General features: G+C 38.5%; 2 protein-coding genes across 2 annotated transcripts in view; one reads left to right on the top strand and one right to left on the bottom strand.

Moving 5' to 3' along the window:
* The window catches only part of XPOT (exportin for tRNA), a 173,350-nt gene that overhangs the window by 84,867 nt on the left and 72,772 nt on the right, over positions 1–15,711 (top strand). The window lies entirely within an intron of this gene.
* The window catches only part of C5H12orf56 (chromosome 5 C12orf56 homolog), an 84,803-nt gene that overhangs the window by 51,171 nt on the left and 17,921 nt on the right, over positions 1–15,711 (bottom strand). The window contains exon 2 of the mRNA XM_013963898.2: positions 265–427. Coding sequence (XP_013819352.2) covers positions 265–427 — 163 coding nt within the window. The remainder of the gene's footprint in view (positions 1–264; positions 428–15,711) is intronic.

Below are 15,711 nucleotides of genomic sequence, written 5' to 3'. Positions count from 1 at the left end.
GTGTTAAAAAAAAAAAAAGCAAACAAAAAAGTAACTGTGTGGTGATGGATATCTTAACTAGCCTGAGTGTGGAGATCACTTCACAGTGATCACTTAGATATACATACATCAAAATATCACACTGTACACCTTAAATATCAATCCATAGATTTTTATTTGTCAATCATACTTCAGTAAAGCTGGGAAGGAAAAAAGAATATTATCTTTTTATCTCCTATAGAAATGTATCTTTTCTTATGTCACCTAAAGAAATATATTACATACCTTTTTTGTTGTTAGCACTGGCATGATGAAATGGAAATAAGAATTTCCTGACACCTTTTGATTTTTCACACTCTTTTTTTAAGACAGTTGTATAATAAATGATACGAATGTGTTGGTTGGTTTCTCTATCTGGTGGACTTAGAAATTCTGGGTAATCATCAATCTGAAAAACAAAATGAATAGAGCTGATTAAAGACAAATACAACTGCTCATCTCTTCTAGGATAATAAATCCCCCAAAGCTTATGGGAATTTTAAGCTGTATCCCTTCTTATTATTTTTTCCCCAGGAAATCTTTCCTCTTATTGTTAGGTTTCCCAATTCCTTCTCTATTTGTTTTAGTCTTTACTAAAAATGTGCTCAGCAACAAAACCTAAGGAACTATTTACACTATAGGATTGCTAAGTAAATAGTAAGTGTCTTTATTTGTTAAAATATACCCTACCACTTCCATTTTAAAATTTTTTAAAGAATTTTAAAGGTCTTAAAAGGTATAATTAATTGGGTTTAGACGAAGATTTTTCTCTGCAGAGGACAGTAGCCATTTGTAGAGAACAGTCTACAAAGATTCTGTGAATACAAACATCAAGGTTTAAACTATTGGAAGTTTCCTACTTCTAAATAGCTTTTTCTTCTCTCCAAAGTGCTTGTTTTCTATTCTTGACTGAAAAGGGGAAAATCTCAATAAATATTAAGGGCTTTTGATCTTTTCTTTAACAATCTACTTCCCTTTTTATGACAGACAGGCAGCAGTAGCACATGATTGAGAAGCTAAGAGTAAAGGGAATCACCTGTGTGTACCTGTGTGCTAAAAGCTTCAGTTGTGTCTGACAATTTGTGACGCTATGGACTGGAGCCTGTCCGGCTGCTCTGTCCATGGGATTCTCCGGGCAAGAATATTGGAGTGGGTTGCCATTTCCTTCTCCAAAGGAGAATCACCTGATACATACTTAAAACTATTAATTCAAACATCAGTAGGGATTTCCCTGTAATTTTTACAGGTACTTAGAATTTGGGTAAAAATGTTTCCTGTGATTGTTTAGTTCCATCATTTTCTTTTCATAAATATAAGAAGGAGATTAATGATAATAATTAAAAATTTTAATTCTAATACAGAGTAACCAAAGATAGGAAGATGGATTAATGAAAAACTGTCAGGACCTACTCAAATTTTTAAAATTATTTTCAAATATGTAGGGTAATTCAAATCAGGCTAATGAAGCAAGGCCTAGTGGAGAATGTGCTTTAGTTAATACAAAGTTTTATACTTAATAAAGGAATTCTGCGCGAAAGATTCTTCAGAAATGCCTTTATTTTGAAACCTGCAAAGTTTATAAAATTAGAATGTTACACATAAATAGCTAAATTTTCTGGTTTGTGTAACTGTATTCTGAATATTTTTCCCTTGCTTTAATCAAGATAAATTATGAAATGCTTTGAAATAGGCAAAAAGGATTATCTAGGTGTTCATCTTTTATTGTCTTTAAGCTATTTTAAAACTGTAAGTTGTAGAAAACTGATAATAATTCAAATGATTTTTGTTCATAATGATATGGATTGTGTCCAGTGGAACAGAATTGATCATTGCCATCTGATACAAAGAACAGCTATTGGATATCTGTACCAGTGTGAATTTGTTTTCTAACTTTACTGATCTGAAACTATAAGCTCTTTCTATATCTGCTGCTGCTGCTGCTAAGTCACTTCAGTCATGTCTGACTCTGTGCGACCCCAGAGACAACAGCCCACCAGGCTCCCTGACCAGGGATCAAATATGAGCTGCCTGATATGGGAGTGCATAGTCTTAGCCATTGGACCACCATGAAAGTGCTAATTAGTAATACTTTTTGTTTTTAACTTTTAAATGTATTTATTTATTTTTGCCTTGGCTGGATCTTCCTTGCTATGCCCAGGCTTTCTCTAGTTGTGACTAGTGGGCTTCTCACTGTAGTGGCCCCTCTTTGTTGGGGAGCTTGGGCTTCAGTAGTTTCAGCTCTCAGGCTCAGGAGCTGTGTGTGATTCATGGGCTTAGTTGGCATGTGGGATCTTCCCCAACCAGGGATCAAACCCTTGTCCCATGCATTGCACGGCAGATTCTTAACCACTGGACCACCAGGGAAGCTCCTACATTAGTAATTCTTAAAAGAACTGTGTTCTCATGGCTTGTACAGATAAGCAACCACTTATGTAAGTAAAATGTTTCTGCCCCAAAATGTACATTTACCATCTAATATTTTAAATGAGCTGTGCATATTCATTGGAAGGACTGATGCTGAAGCTGAAGCTGCAATACTTTGGCCACCTGATGTGAAGAGCTGACTCATTGGAAAAGACCATGATGCTGGGAAAGATTGAGGGCAAAAGGAGAAGAGGTGGCAGGGAATGGTTAGATAGCATCACTGATTCAGTGGACATGAACTTGAGCAAACTCTGGGAGATAATGGAGGACAGGGAAGCCTGGTGTGCTGCAGTCCATGGGGTCACAAAGAGTCGGACATGACTTAGCGACTGAACAACCACAATTCTTTATATTATATTCGTATAATGTGTGCCGTGTGCTTAGTCATGTCTGACTCTTTGTGACCTCATGGACTGTAGGCCGCCAGGCTCCTCTGTCCCTGGAATTTCCCAGGTGAGAATAATGGAGTGGGTTGCCATTTCCTCCTCCAGATCTTCCTGACCCAGGGACTGAACCTGAGTCTCCTGTGTCAGACTGAACCTGAGTCTCCAATCAGATTTTTACCCACTGAGCCATCAGGGAAGCCTTATTAGTATAATATCTCAGTGTTACTAGCTATATTTAAGCATTATATAAAAATCATGTTCATTCATTCATTTTTACAAATGAGATGTAACTTTTATGATGTCTTTGAAAACAAGCTTCATCACTACCCTTAGATACATTTTGTCTAATTTTTTGGCATGGCTTTATTATCTTTGTTTTGCATGTCATCAGTTCAGTTCAGTTCAGTTGCTCAGTCGTGTCCAGCTCTCTGCGACCCCATAGACTGTAGCACGCCTGGCTTCCCTGTCCATCACCAACTCCTGGAGTTCATTCAAACTCATGTCCATCGAGTCAGTGATGCCATCCAGCCATCTCATCCTGTGTTGTCCCCTTCTCCTCCCGCTTTCAATCCTTCCCAGCATCAGGGTATTTTCCAGTGAGTCAGTTCTTCACATGAGGTGGTCAAAGTATTGAAGTTTCAGCTTCAACGTCAGTCCTTCCAATGAACACCCAGGACTGATCTCCTTTAGGGTGGACTGGTTGGACCTCCTTGCAGTCCAAGGGACTCTCAAGAGTCTTCTCCAACACCACAGTTAAAAAGCATCAATTCTTCGGCACTCAGCTTTCTTTATAGTCCAACTCTCACTTCCATACATGACTACTGGAAAAACCATAGCCTTGACTAGACGGACTTTTATTGGCAAAGTAATGTCTCTGCTTTTTAATATGCTGTCTGCTGCTGCTGCTGCTAAGTCGCTTCAGTCGTGTCCGACTCTGTGCGATCCCATGGACGGCAGCCAACCAGGCTCCCCTTTCCCCGGGATTTTCCAGGCATGAACACTGGAGTGGGTCGCCATTTCCTTCTCCAATGCGTGAAAGTGAAAAGTGAAAGTGAAGTCACTCAGTCGTGTTTGACTCTTATCGACCCCATGGACTGCAGCCCACCAGGCTCCGCCATCCATAGGATTTTCCAGGCAAGAGTACTGCAGTAGGGTGCCATTGCCTTCTCCGAATATGCTGTCTAGGTTGGTCTAGGTTGGTTATAACTTTCCTTTCAAGGAGTAAGTGTCTTTTAATTTCATGGCTGCAATCACCATCTGCAGTGATTTTGGAGCCCCCCCAAAAAAAGTCTGACACTGTTTCCACTGTTTCTCCATCTATTTCCCATGAAGTGATGGGACCAGATGCCATGATCTTAGTTTTCTGAATGTTGAGCTTTCAGCCAACTTTTTCACTCTCCTCTTTCACTTTCCTCAAGAGGATCTTTAGTTCTTCACTTTCTGCCATAAGGGTGGTGTCATCTGCATGTCTGAGGTTATTGTTATTTTTCCCAGCAATCTTGATTCCAGCTTGTGCTTCATCTAGCTCAGCGTTTCTCATGATGTACTCTGCATATAAGTTGAATAAGCAGGGTGACAATATACAGCCTTGACGTACTCCTTTTCCTATTTGGAACCAGTCTGTTGTTCCATGTCCAGTTCTAACTGTTGCTTCCTGGCCTGCATACAGATTTCTCAAGAGGCAGGTCAGGTGGTCTGGTATTCCCATCTCTTTCAGAATTTTCCATAGTTTATTGTGATCCACATAGTCAAAGGCTTTGGCCTAGTCAATCAAGCAGAAAGAGATATTTTTCTGGAACTCTCTTGCTTTTTCGATGATCCAGCTGTTGTTGGCAATTTGATATCTGGTTCCTCTGCCATTTCTAAAACCAGCTTGAACATCTGGAAGTTCACAGTTCACATATTGTTGAAGCCTGGCTTAGAGAATTTTGAGCATTACTTTACTAGCATGTGAGATTAATTTTCTTGTCAGTTGCCTCATCAGACTTTCCTATTTGAAAGGTGTGAGTAATAAACTAATCATAGTCATTTAATGTCTCTGTCTTCTACAAACAGTTTTCGTTTTATTGAGATGCTTGCTTGAGAGTTCTACTATAAGCTAAAGATCAGAGTTTGTGTCTTCAACAAAGAAGGCCGGTTTCAGAGCCTCCTGGAAAAATAATTGAGCCAGGTTCTTCAAACTATTTTTAAACATATTTTTATTGAGGTATAATTGACATATAGCTCTTCAAGGTATTAAAACTTCAATGCTGACCTGATATTACATAGTCAACCCTCAAGACTGCACCAGTGGGCTTAGTCAGGATTTCCAGGATTCTATTATATCAAGAAGCAGGTGACTTCATAAGACTCCTAACCCAATATTTATCAGAATAAGAATTAACAGTTAAGGACAAAATGAAACTGATGAGGGGAATTTTATTTTTATTATTTCTTTGGACTATTATTAGTGTTGTTTTAATGTTCTGTTTTTCTGGATATGAAAGGAAGCTTTTTCTCTTTCTTCTTAAGTAATAATCAGTATGTAACATAACAATTTAGTAGATTCTACTTTTGAAAACTGAAAATGTTTAAATATCAGATCTTTACTGACTCCCCCAGAATTCAGAAACTCTTAACTTGATTGAATAAAGATCTGCTTTCCTTTTTACAGGGTTATAACCTGACAGACACATTGCTTGTATAACTACAGCCTTACATGAAGTGTAATATTTAAGTAGAATGCTGGTTTAACCAGGTATGACAGGCCATTCTAAGGGCCAAAGTTTGGCTGTACCTATGGAACCAATGTTAACAAAGACTTCCAAGGAAAACTGGCCTGGTACCTAGGTGTACCAGCCTCACAGGTATTAGCAAAGTCACTCCCTGGCAGACTAGAAAACTTAAGAAATTTTCTGAACCTCAAGACCCTTGAAGAAATTTCAAGATCTCAAAAATCACTCAAATTTTATAGGTACTGCAGGAGAAATCTGGTGGAATTTCTTAAACTTGATTTCCTAGCCTTGGGAAAGCAAATACAGGCTTTTAAAAGTCTAACCTGCATTCATTATGGAATTTCCAGATAGAAGTTAAATCTATAGCAGTGGTAGTTGTTCAGTACCCTAGATTTGCAAAGTATTTTTAAGGAGGCCTATCTGGTAAATTAACACTCCTGCTGCACCTATGTAAATAATCTGGCCAGCCTGAAGAGTCTTATATTGTGATAAAGAATCTTTTCTCAGAAATTCCCTGGTGATTCAGTGGTTAGGACTTGTGCTTTCACTGCAGGAGTAAAACTAAGATCCCACAAGCTGTGGGGCTTGGCTGAAAAAAAAAGAATAACCTTTTTTTTTTTTTAAGATTATTATGGTAGTGGGGGTGGGGAAGACTTTGAAGCGGAGACAGGGGTGATTAGTAGGAATTCTGGTGGGGGCAACCTATCTATGTCTTTCATTGTCTTTGACATATTTTACAATGCTGTTATTTGTAGAAAACTTTTCTGTGTTTTTTAAAAACATACAGAAACATAGTGTTTCTAAGTGGTAAATCTGTCAACTTTTGACCTCCTTTCTTCCTTTGTTTATGCTTAGAAATGCCTTCTATACCTTAAAATCAGATAAATATTCACCTACAATTTATATTTCCTTTATGGTTTTCTCCTTTACAGTTAACTCTCTAATACTTCTGGAATCTTTATTGGGAGTGTTCCTCAAGACTTCAGTCTATGATTCCAGTGTATTTGGTGTTACTCTGATGAAAATCATGCCTTAAGTAGAGACTGAATGCAAATAAATATGTAAACATTTCTGAGTCAAATTGCTTATTAGCAGTTTTGGGGAGAGAAAAAGTATTTATAATTATTTGAATAATTACAGTTCATGAAAAACAGCACACATTTTATATAATAATACTTGCAGCGAATCTATAAGATAGTCATTATTAACTCCATTTTGCAATGGAAAAATCCAAGATGCAGAGTTAAGTTTACAAAACTAGTAAATAAATGGTGGAACTAGAATTACAAATCAAGTTACTCTGTGTCTAAAGCCAATTTTACAAAAAAACAACTAAGATTTAAGTGCACAGCCCTATTAGTGGTCAGAGGGGGGATCCTCTCAGAGAAGAATTTCTTTTAAAAACAAGGCAGGAATCCAAAAAGTAATCAAGCAGCTGGATTCATTATTGTGTCAGAGTTTCAGTCAAATTATGCTAATTCCTTCATTTGGAAGTAAGTAGAGTCAGACCTCTTTTTTTAGTTGCTGTAATCATCGAATTTGCTTAGCTCTGTCATTCTAGAACATGGTATCTTGCTTAAATACACTAAAGTGACATTTTATACAAAGAAGTCATTTAAATTCTTTCTGTATTCATTGGCATGAAAAAATGTCCACGATATGCTGGAAACTAAAAATAACAGATTATAAAACAGTATGTGGGGTATATGGGCTTCCCTGGTGGCTCAGACTGTAAAGAATCTGCCTGCAATGCAGGCGACCCAGGGTTCGATCCCTGGGTCAGGAAGATCCTGTGGAGACAGGAATGGCTATCCACTCCACTGTTCTTGCTTAGAGAATCCCATGGACAGAGGAGCTTGGCAGGAGGAGTCCATGGGGTCACAGAGTCACACATGACTGAGCAACTAACACTTTCACTTTTCATGTGGAATATGGTTCCATGTTTTTTAATTCATTGATCAGTTTGTAATATTGTACTCCAGATTTTCTTGGGTGTATGGCTAACTATGGTTATCTCTGGATGATGGGATTATATGTATATAATTTATTTTCATTTAATTATAAGAATCATCTTGTTTGCTGATCTTTTTTTTTAAAAATATTTCAGCTGGTAGTCTGGCATCTCATAGTCATAAAATATAGATGTGTGCATTCTTCCCTGAAAAAATCTGTCACCAAAGAGTTCAGGTTTGCAGGGGTGGAACAGTAAGGACAACATCTAATATGATTAATAAAAACAATTTGTTTACAGTAGGCTCTCTTTTTAAAAAGCCATTTTTATGCACACCGTGACACCCCATCACAAGAACAGAAGTGTTCAATGATTCCTGATAACAGTCACACAGCTAAAGAGATACATCTATGTTGGAAAATGTGGGGGGAGATGATGACAGATGTGATAAACAGTAACTGTGAATAGTGGTAGTGCCAAAATGACCGGTCACTTTTCACCTTCCCTCTGCTCTCTTATTGGTTCATGTAACAATCATAATCTCAGTTGCAGATCCTATGAATACAAATGTATAAACAGAGCAAGACTCTGATGTACACAGTTAATTCACTTGGACTTGAATTAACAGGGCAAAGTGTTAAAGAAAGGAAGATGGTCTCTCTTTTTTCTTTCACTTTTAAAAATTTAAAAAAAAAAAAAAACTAATCAAGATCTTTTTTTCAAGACCCACAGCATGCTTGTGAAGCATGGGAGGACCACCCAGGAACCAAACAAGGTGAATTTACTCATCCATGGGGTGTTGGCCTAGTTTTCTGACTAGAAAGCCTCTCCGCTGGCATCAGAGAACAGGGCAAGGACGCTTAGTCCAAATCAGCGCCTGAAGAAAGAAAGAAAAGAAAGCTCTTAAAGGGGACAGAGCTGAATTCAGTCCCTTGTTAGCGATTTACTTTAGATATGGTGTTATCTGAAAAAAAAGATGTTTTGCCTTTGCACTGGGACATCAGAAGCATCTTTAGGAAATTCAAAAGCCAAAGTTTTAGCCCAAAGGAGAGAGAGGAATGAGATGGGGGCGGGGGGTGGGGGGAGGAAGTGGAGGAGAAGCGGAGGGAGGAGGAAAGAAGGAAATTATAATGGTCCTACAGAATTACCTTTGTTTAAAAATTTCTAACTTTATGTCCCAAATAACCTTTAAATATTATGATATATTCTATTTTGTAAACTCTTAGCTAATTTAGGTTGGAAATAAATTATCCATTATTTCATATAGCATTGAATTTATGTTTTTAGGACCAGTTTTCAAAGCTGAAAGAACTGCTTTTACTTCTAGCACAGGTAATCATACCTGTAGAATATCTACATGAAAATAACCATAGAACTCCAAATTGAGACACGTGACAGATTTTTTTTTCCTATGACTTGTTGACGTAAAAACTCATAATAAAATAATTAAACCACACTATGTATAGGTCCATCTAGTTAAAGCTATGGTTTTTCCAGTAGTCATGTATGGATGTAAGAGTTGGACTATAAAGAAACTGAGCACCAAAGAATTGATGTTTTTGAACTGTGGTGTTAGAGAAGACTCTTGAGAGTCCCTTGGACTGCAACGAGATCCAACCAGTCATTCCTAAAGGAAATCAGACCTGAATATTCATTGGAAGGACTGATGCTGAAGCTGAAACTCCAATAGTTTGGCCACCTGATGCGAAGAACTGGCTCATTAGAAAAGACCCTGATGCTGGGAAAGATTGAAGGCAGGAGAAGGGGACAACAAAGGATGAAATGGTTGGATGGCATCATCGACTTGATGGATGTGAGTTTGAGCAGGCTCCAGGAGTTGGTGATGGACAGGGAAGCCTGGCATGCTGCAGCCCATGGGGTCGCAGAGTCAGACACAACTGAGTGACTGAATTGAACTGATTTATATATACTTGATAAATCACCTCTTTTATTTTTTATTTATTTATTTATTTATTTTTTACTTTAACTCCATTTTAATTCAGAAATGTGAATATACACATTCATGGCCAACTATTTAAAAAACCATATACCTTATTAAAAAATTTGCATTTCCAAAAAAGGAGTTAGCCAAAAGCAATAGCAAAATTACATTATTACAGTAGGCTGAATCTGCACATATACCTTAAACATCAGAAAATAATTACACACACACCCTTGTCAAATTATTTTATAAAACCTAATATTGGTTCTCTAGTGAACATAAGCATCTCTGTGACTGATGGCTCAGATAGCCTAAACACTGTTTTCACTTAAGCATCTTTTCCCTGGTCACAATTCTTTAGCTTTTAGAGTTTCTTGTTCAGTCAATTTAAGAATGGCGACCGGTTACACACCTAGCCACTGGTTATTGATATAAGCTCTCATTCTTCATAACAGAGTATTTGTATATACTGTTAAATTGGATGGCATTTAATACATGGTATGCCATGCACTGAAGTTTATTAAGAAAGGTGTGAAATCAGATTATCCTAATATTTAAAGTATTAACAATGACACCCTTTTAGAAACAAAACGGTTTTGCTATAGCTCCTTTCACTGTTTCATACCTTTCCTCCCTATATTAAGAAGTATATTCATGAGAACTTAGTAGACACTGAACTTCCCAGTATATTCAGGGAGATATTTGAATGTGTTCGGTATAAAACAGTACAGGCAGCTAAATCCCTAGAGCTCAGAAGGTAGGTATGAATATGTGTTTTATACATTTGTGCTACAGGAGTTTATAATTCATTCTCTTCCTCACCCATTCTATAATATTTATTATAAACATTGACTCCCATGTCCTCCCTAGGCTTATCTGAAGCACAGAACACAGTAAATTATTTGAGTGATTATTTTCTCCATTCTCCTAAGGATGGTACAAAATCGGTACCATTCTAGATGCCATAGGGAATTAGGGCTTAATTCTCTCCTGGAAACCTAATTGAGAAAGCTTGCAACAGACACTAGCAAATGCCCTTTTCTTCCCTATCTCTTCCTCCCCAGAATACGCCAGCCTCAGACCAAGGGTCATTTACATAATGGCAGACTTTATCATGCATTACCATTCACAAAGAAAAGTTGTCAAACAACTTCATATATTTAAATCTTAGGCTAGTCCTCTTAAAGTTGTAGTTTTCTCTATAGTCCCGACCTTTGCCAAAAGTTCAGTACATAACAAGTCATTTTTTAGTGATTCTTTTACTTATTTTCTACCCACAAACTATAAAAATCTTCTTTCTGGAGATCTAGAATACACACTTTTTTTTGCATATTTTGCAAAATACAAAGTAAATATATAACTTTGAGTTATAAATTCATGTGAACTGACGATGACAGTTGAATATTTTGCTCAAAAAGGTGGTGTGGATTTTGAAAACCTTTGACTCTTGTTAAGAAGATAATCAAATGCTAGAAGATGGTAAGGTTTAAATGCTAACTGGAAAACTGTTAAGATGTATTTTACTGAGCCACAGCAAGTAACTTAAGAGCGTCTCATTCCACACTACACGGGTCAGTCTTTGCAGGCTACACTTCTCTGTAGCAACTAAGTCAACTGCACTGTTGTACAAAAACAGCCATAAACAATGAGTGTGGCTGTGTTCCAATAAAACATTTTTTTATGGACACTGAATTTCATATTAATTTTCATGTGTCTTGAAGTATGCTTTTTTTAAAAACTATTTAAAACTGTGAACAATTCTTAGTTGACAAGGCCATGAAAAGCAGGCAGTGGGGTGGATGTGGGCATCAGGCTAGAACAGTCTATTAATTATTATACAGGCTTTTATATGTTATGCAAATGTTTAAAAATTATAGGTTCCAATTTGAGAAACTTTGGAGACATATGATTTTTTTAGATCTCTCATTTCAAAACTTACACCAAACAAGTTCTCTACTTTCTGGATAAATATATTTACATAAGAGAAAAAATAATTCAGTACACAAACTCCTACTTTGTTTAAAAAAACAAACAAAAATCCCAGAAAGCTATAAAATGAATGTTTCACCTTAAAACATAATTAAGAAACACATAATTTTTATTCTATGCAATATAAAACAATATGCATAGATTTGGTTCATAATTTTTTAGTTTTTAATTTAGGAAAAAGATAATGAGGAAAAGGTTTATAAATCTATCCCTTTTATAAAAGCTGCAACTGACACCAGAAATTCCTCACATGTACAACCATCAACTCTGATTACAATATGAATTATACCCAGGATTTGGAATTTACCAGCATGAGTTCTGGATGCTCTTTTAAAAATGCAGTTATACCATAGAACACTATGGCTTCTACAAACTTTGAGATACTTATGAATAGGAAACTCCTGCTTCCATAATATAAGGAAACAAGAATATTTTTTGCATAATCATCAAGTATAAAAAAACTTCACAGTCTGATTTACCTTTATCAAAGGTAAAATGATGCACTGCTACATTTCACTGGAGAAGGCAATGGCACCCCACTCCAGGATTCTTGCCTGGAAAATCCCATGGACTGAAGAGCCTGGTGGGCTGCAGTGCGTGGGGTCACTAAGAGTCAGACACGACTGAGCGACTTCACTTTCACTTTTCACTTTCATGCATTGGAGAAGGAAATGGCAACCTACTCCAGTGTTCTTGCCTGGAGAATCCCGGGGACGGGGGAGCCTGATGGGCTGCTATCGATGGGATCGCACAGAGTCGGACACGACTGAAGTGACTAGCAGCAGCAGCTACATTTCATGGATTATTGTGATGCTCAGTAGTTCCTAAACACAAAATAAATTCCACATGAACTCTTATCTGTGTTTTCAAAAGCAAGACATCAATACAAAATGTATTGAATCGGCTAGCAGAAGTCCATGGGCTACAGAAAAGGAATTAAATATAAATGTTCACCAACTTTATCCATTCTAATTTTACAACAGCTTCAGGTATTGAGACCTAGTTGGTTTCTTATGTCTATCCATTATGAACATAACTCAATCTTCTATTTTAAAACTTCTCAGGGTCATTTTTTGCTGGGTATTTAATTGAGCGATGTATAAGATCTTCCGTCCAACTTCCATCATTTGTTCCTCCCAAGATTTCATTTCGTTATAATAACGAATTCTGTCATCTTTAGCAAGCTGAATATATACCTGCTTTTGAGAATTAGAGAGATTTTTCCAGTTTTCATTTATAGCTTTCAGCTTTATTCTCTTTTTTACAAACACTTTCTTTTTTAAACGTTTCTGCATGATTTCTTTTTCCAGAGATACCATTTGACTTGGAGTTAGTTGTTCTTGAATTCTGTTTATCTCTTCCTTGTAAACCTGCCAGTCTGCCCTGTAAGCATCTTCATATATCTTTTTCTCTGAATCAGGAAGTTCCCTCCATAGCTTGGCGATTTTTTTAATTTGTTCTGAATTTTTTGCATCTGGGTTCTGAACTTTAAGCCTATGACTTCATACGTTCGATTTTCTAAAGAACAGCTGCCCATATTTAAATCACCTCCTTTAAATATAATTGTATTAAATTATTACTGATCCAGTGCTGTACTTCTGCTGTTCCACTTATATAAATGATAACTTTAGCTGTCTGCCTTTTCTCATTAGACACTGAGGCTGACAAGGTGGAGTTATTTCTCAACAGCCTCCTAAGTGCTCCCTCTCAATATTATAAAAACTCTAAGACTATTCGAGGAGATCAAACCAGTCATTCCTAAAGGAAATCAGTCCTGAATATTCATTGGAAGGACTGATGCTGAAGCTGAAACTCCAATAGTTTGGCCACCTGATGCGAAGAACTGACTCATTGGAAAAGACCCTAATGCTGAGAAAGATTGACGACAGGAGGAGAAGGGGACGACAGAGGAAGAAGGGGACGACAGAGGATGAGATGGTTGGATGGCATCACCGACTCGATGGACATGAGTTTGACCAGGCTCTGGGAGTTGGTGATGGACAGGGAAGCCTGGCATGCTGCAGTCCATGGGGTTGCAAAGAGTCAGACACAACTGAGTGACTGAACTGAAGACTATCAATTATAGTGCTTCCTGATATATGACCTTTCTTTGCCTCTGAAAAAGGTGCTGACCCCCGTCACTACTAATATGGAACCCCATGCTCCAACCACGTCCAAGAGCACCAGCTGCTATCCTCCTATTAAAAGCTAGGTCTTGGGGGGAATTCCTTGGCAGTCCAGTGGTTAGGACTCCACACTTCCACTGCAGGATACACAGTTCTGGTTAGAGAACTAAGATTCTGCAAGCCACATGTCCCCGCCTCAAAAAAATTTAGTCTTGGGGAAAATCTTAAAAAAAAAATAACAAAAAACCTGTATTACTGATGCTGAAAACTCAGCCTCTGTACACTAGTGCCAAATTGAGTTTTGGGTGAAGTAGAAAAGAATAGCTTTATTGCTGTGCCAGGAAAAGCAGGCTTGTGTCCCTGAAAAACTGTGTGTCCCAACCCAGGAAGACTTCATGAGGGGTTTTATAGCATTGGTTCAAGGGTAAGGGTGTTTATGAGGATCAGGGTGTGTAGGGCCTGTACTCCTTTAATCTGACCTCGGGTGGTCCTCTCTGGAATGAAGAATGCTAACATTTTCCATTTATGGGGAGTTTTAGTTCTGTAAGGTGCTCAAAGAAATTGTTCTGTATATCCCTTAAGGGGGAGCTTCCCAGGTGGCTCAGTGGTAAAGAACCTGCCTGTAGTGCACGAGCCGCAGGAGACATGTGTTCAATCCCTGGGTTGAGAAGATCCCCTGGAGGAGGAAATGGCAGCCCACTCCAGTATTCTTGCCTGGAGGACCCCCTGGACAGAGGAGCCTGGCGGGCTACAGTCCATAGTGTCTCAGAGTCAAACACAACTGAAGTAACATAGCACGCACACACGCAGGCATCCCTTGGAGAGGAACACCAACCCTGCCCCAAGGTTGCCATATTGTTTCTTGGCTGTTCCTCTCTTGTCTGCTTCCCCTCCCTTCCCTGATTAGCAACTGTCTGAAAGGCTTCCATGGCTAGGAGCCCCACAGAGTCCTGCTAGGTTTCACTGCTTATGTGACAGGAAGAAAAACCATGCTGGCTCACCAACCAGGAATACCATCTCTCAATCTGTGAAGTTAAAAAAGTAGGTAGGTGTGCAGGAAAGGGTTAACTCTCCAGGTCTGAGCTGCTCATACCTTGCATCTTGGAAGATGGAGGAGCCTGGCAGGCTACAGTCCATGAGGTCACAAAGAGTTGGACACTACTTAAGTAACTTAGCACACACACACATGCTACTCCACTGGACAAGGATACCTGGAAGCTTGCACCTGGTATCTCCTGGGATTCCATCCTACACACCTCCCTTTGCTAAATGTAATCTGTATTCTCTCACTATAATAAACCATGTCTGAGTCCTGTGAGTCCTTCTTTGATCCATCAACCATGAAGATAGTCTTGGGGACCCCCTACACAGTTGGACAGCCATACCCAAGCATTAAAAGGCAAATACATCAGTTTGCCAGCAAAGGTCCATGATAGTCAAAGCTATGGTTTTTCCAGAAGTCATGTACAGATGTGAGAGTTGGACCATAAAGAAAGCTGAGTGCCGAAGAATTGATGCTTTTGAACTGTGGTGCTGGAGAAGACTCTTGAGAGTCCCTAGGACTGCAAGGAGATCCAACCAGTCCATCCTAAAGGAAATCAACCCTGAATACTCATTGGAAGGACTAATGCTGAAGCTGAAGTTCCAGTACTTTGGCCACCTGATGTAAAGAGTCAATCCATTGGAAAAGACCCTAATGCTGAGTTAGATTGAAAGCAGGAGAAGAGGGGGCCAGAGGATGAGATGGTTGAGATCACTGATTCAACAGACATGAACTTGGGCAAACTCCAGGAGATAGTAACGGACAGGGAGGCTTGGCGTGTTGCAGTCCATGGGGTCACAAAGAATCAACATGACTTAGCGACTGAACAACAGCAACCCAAGCATAAGGCCATTGGCTGCCTATACCACTGGTTATAGTGCTCCTTTGGGCACTGCAGATCCTTGCCCTTTCCCAGGCTATTAAGTCCTGAGGAGTCAGCCCCACCTTCCTGTCCTTCCTTTCAAAGAACTCATAAGATTCTGATCCTTGAGGCCAGATTTGCTCCATAGTGAAGATGGGGAAAAGAGATTAAATGTTCAAACAGTATCTTACAAAATGTAATAAAATTTAACATTTATTGAATACTTATTACATGTTCTTTATAGGTATTACCTCACT

The sequence above is a fragment of the Capra hircus genome, chromosome 5, assembly GCF_001704415.2.
Source record: "Capra hircus breed San Clemente chromosome 5, ASM170441v1, whole genome shotgun sequence".
In the NCBI taxonomy this organism is placed as follows: Eukaryota; Metazoa; Chordata; class Mammalia; order Artiodactyla; family Bovidae; genus Capra; species Capra hircus.
Note: the sequence above shows the minus strand (reverse complement) of the source record. Positions and strands in the feature narration are given on the sequence as shown.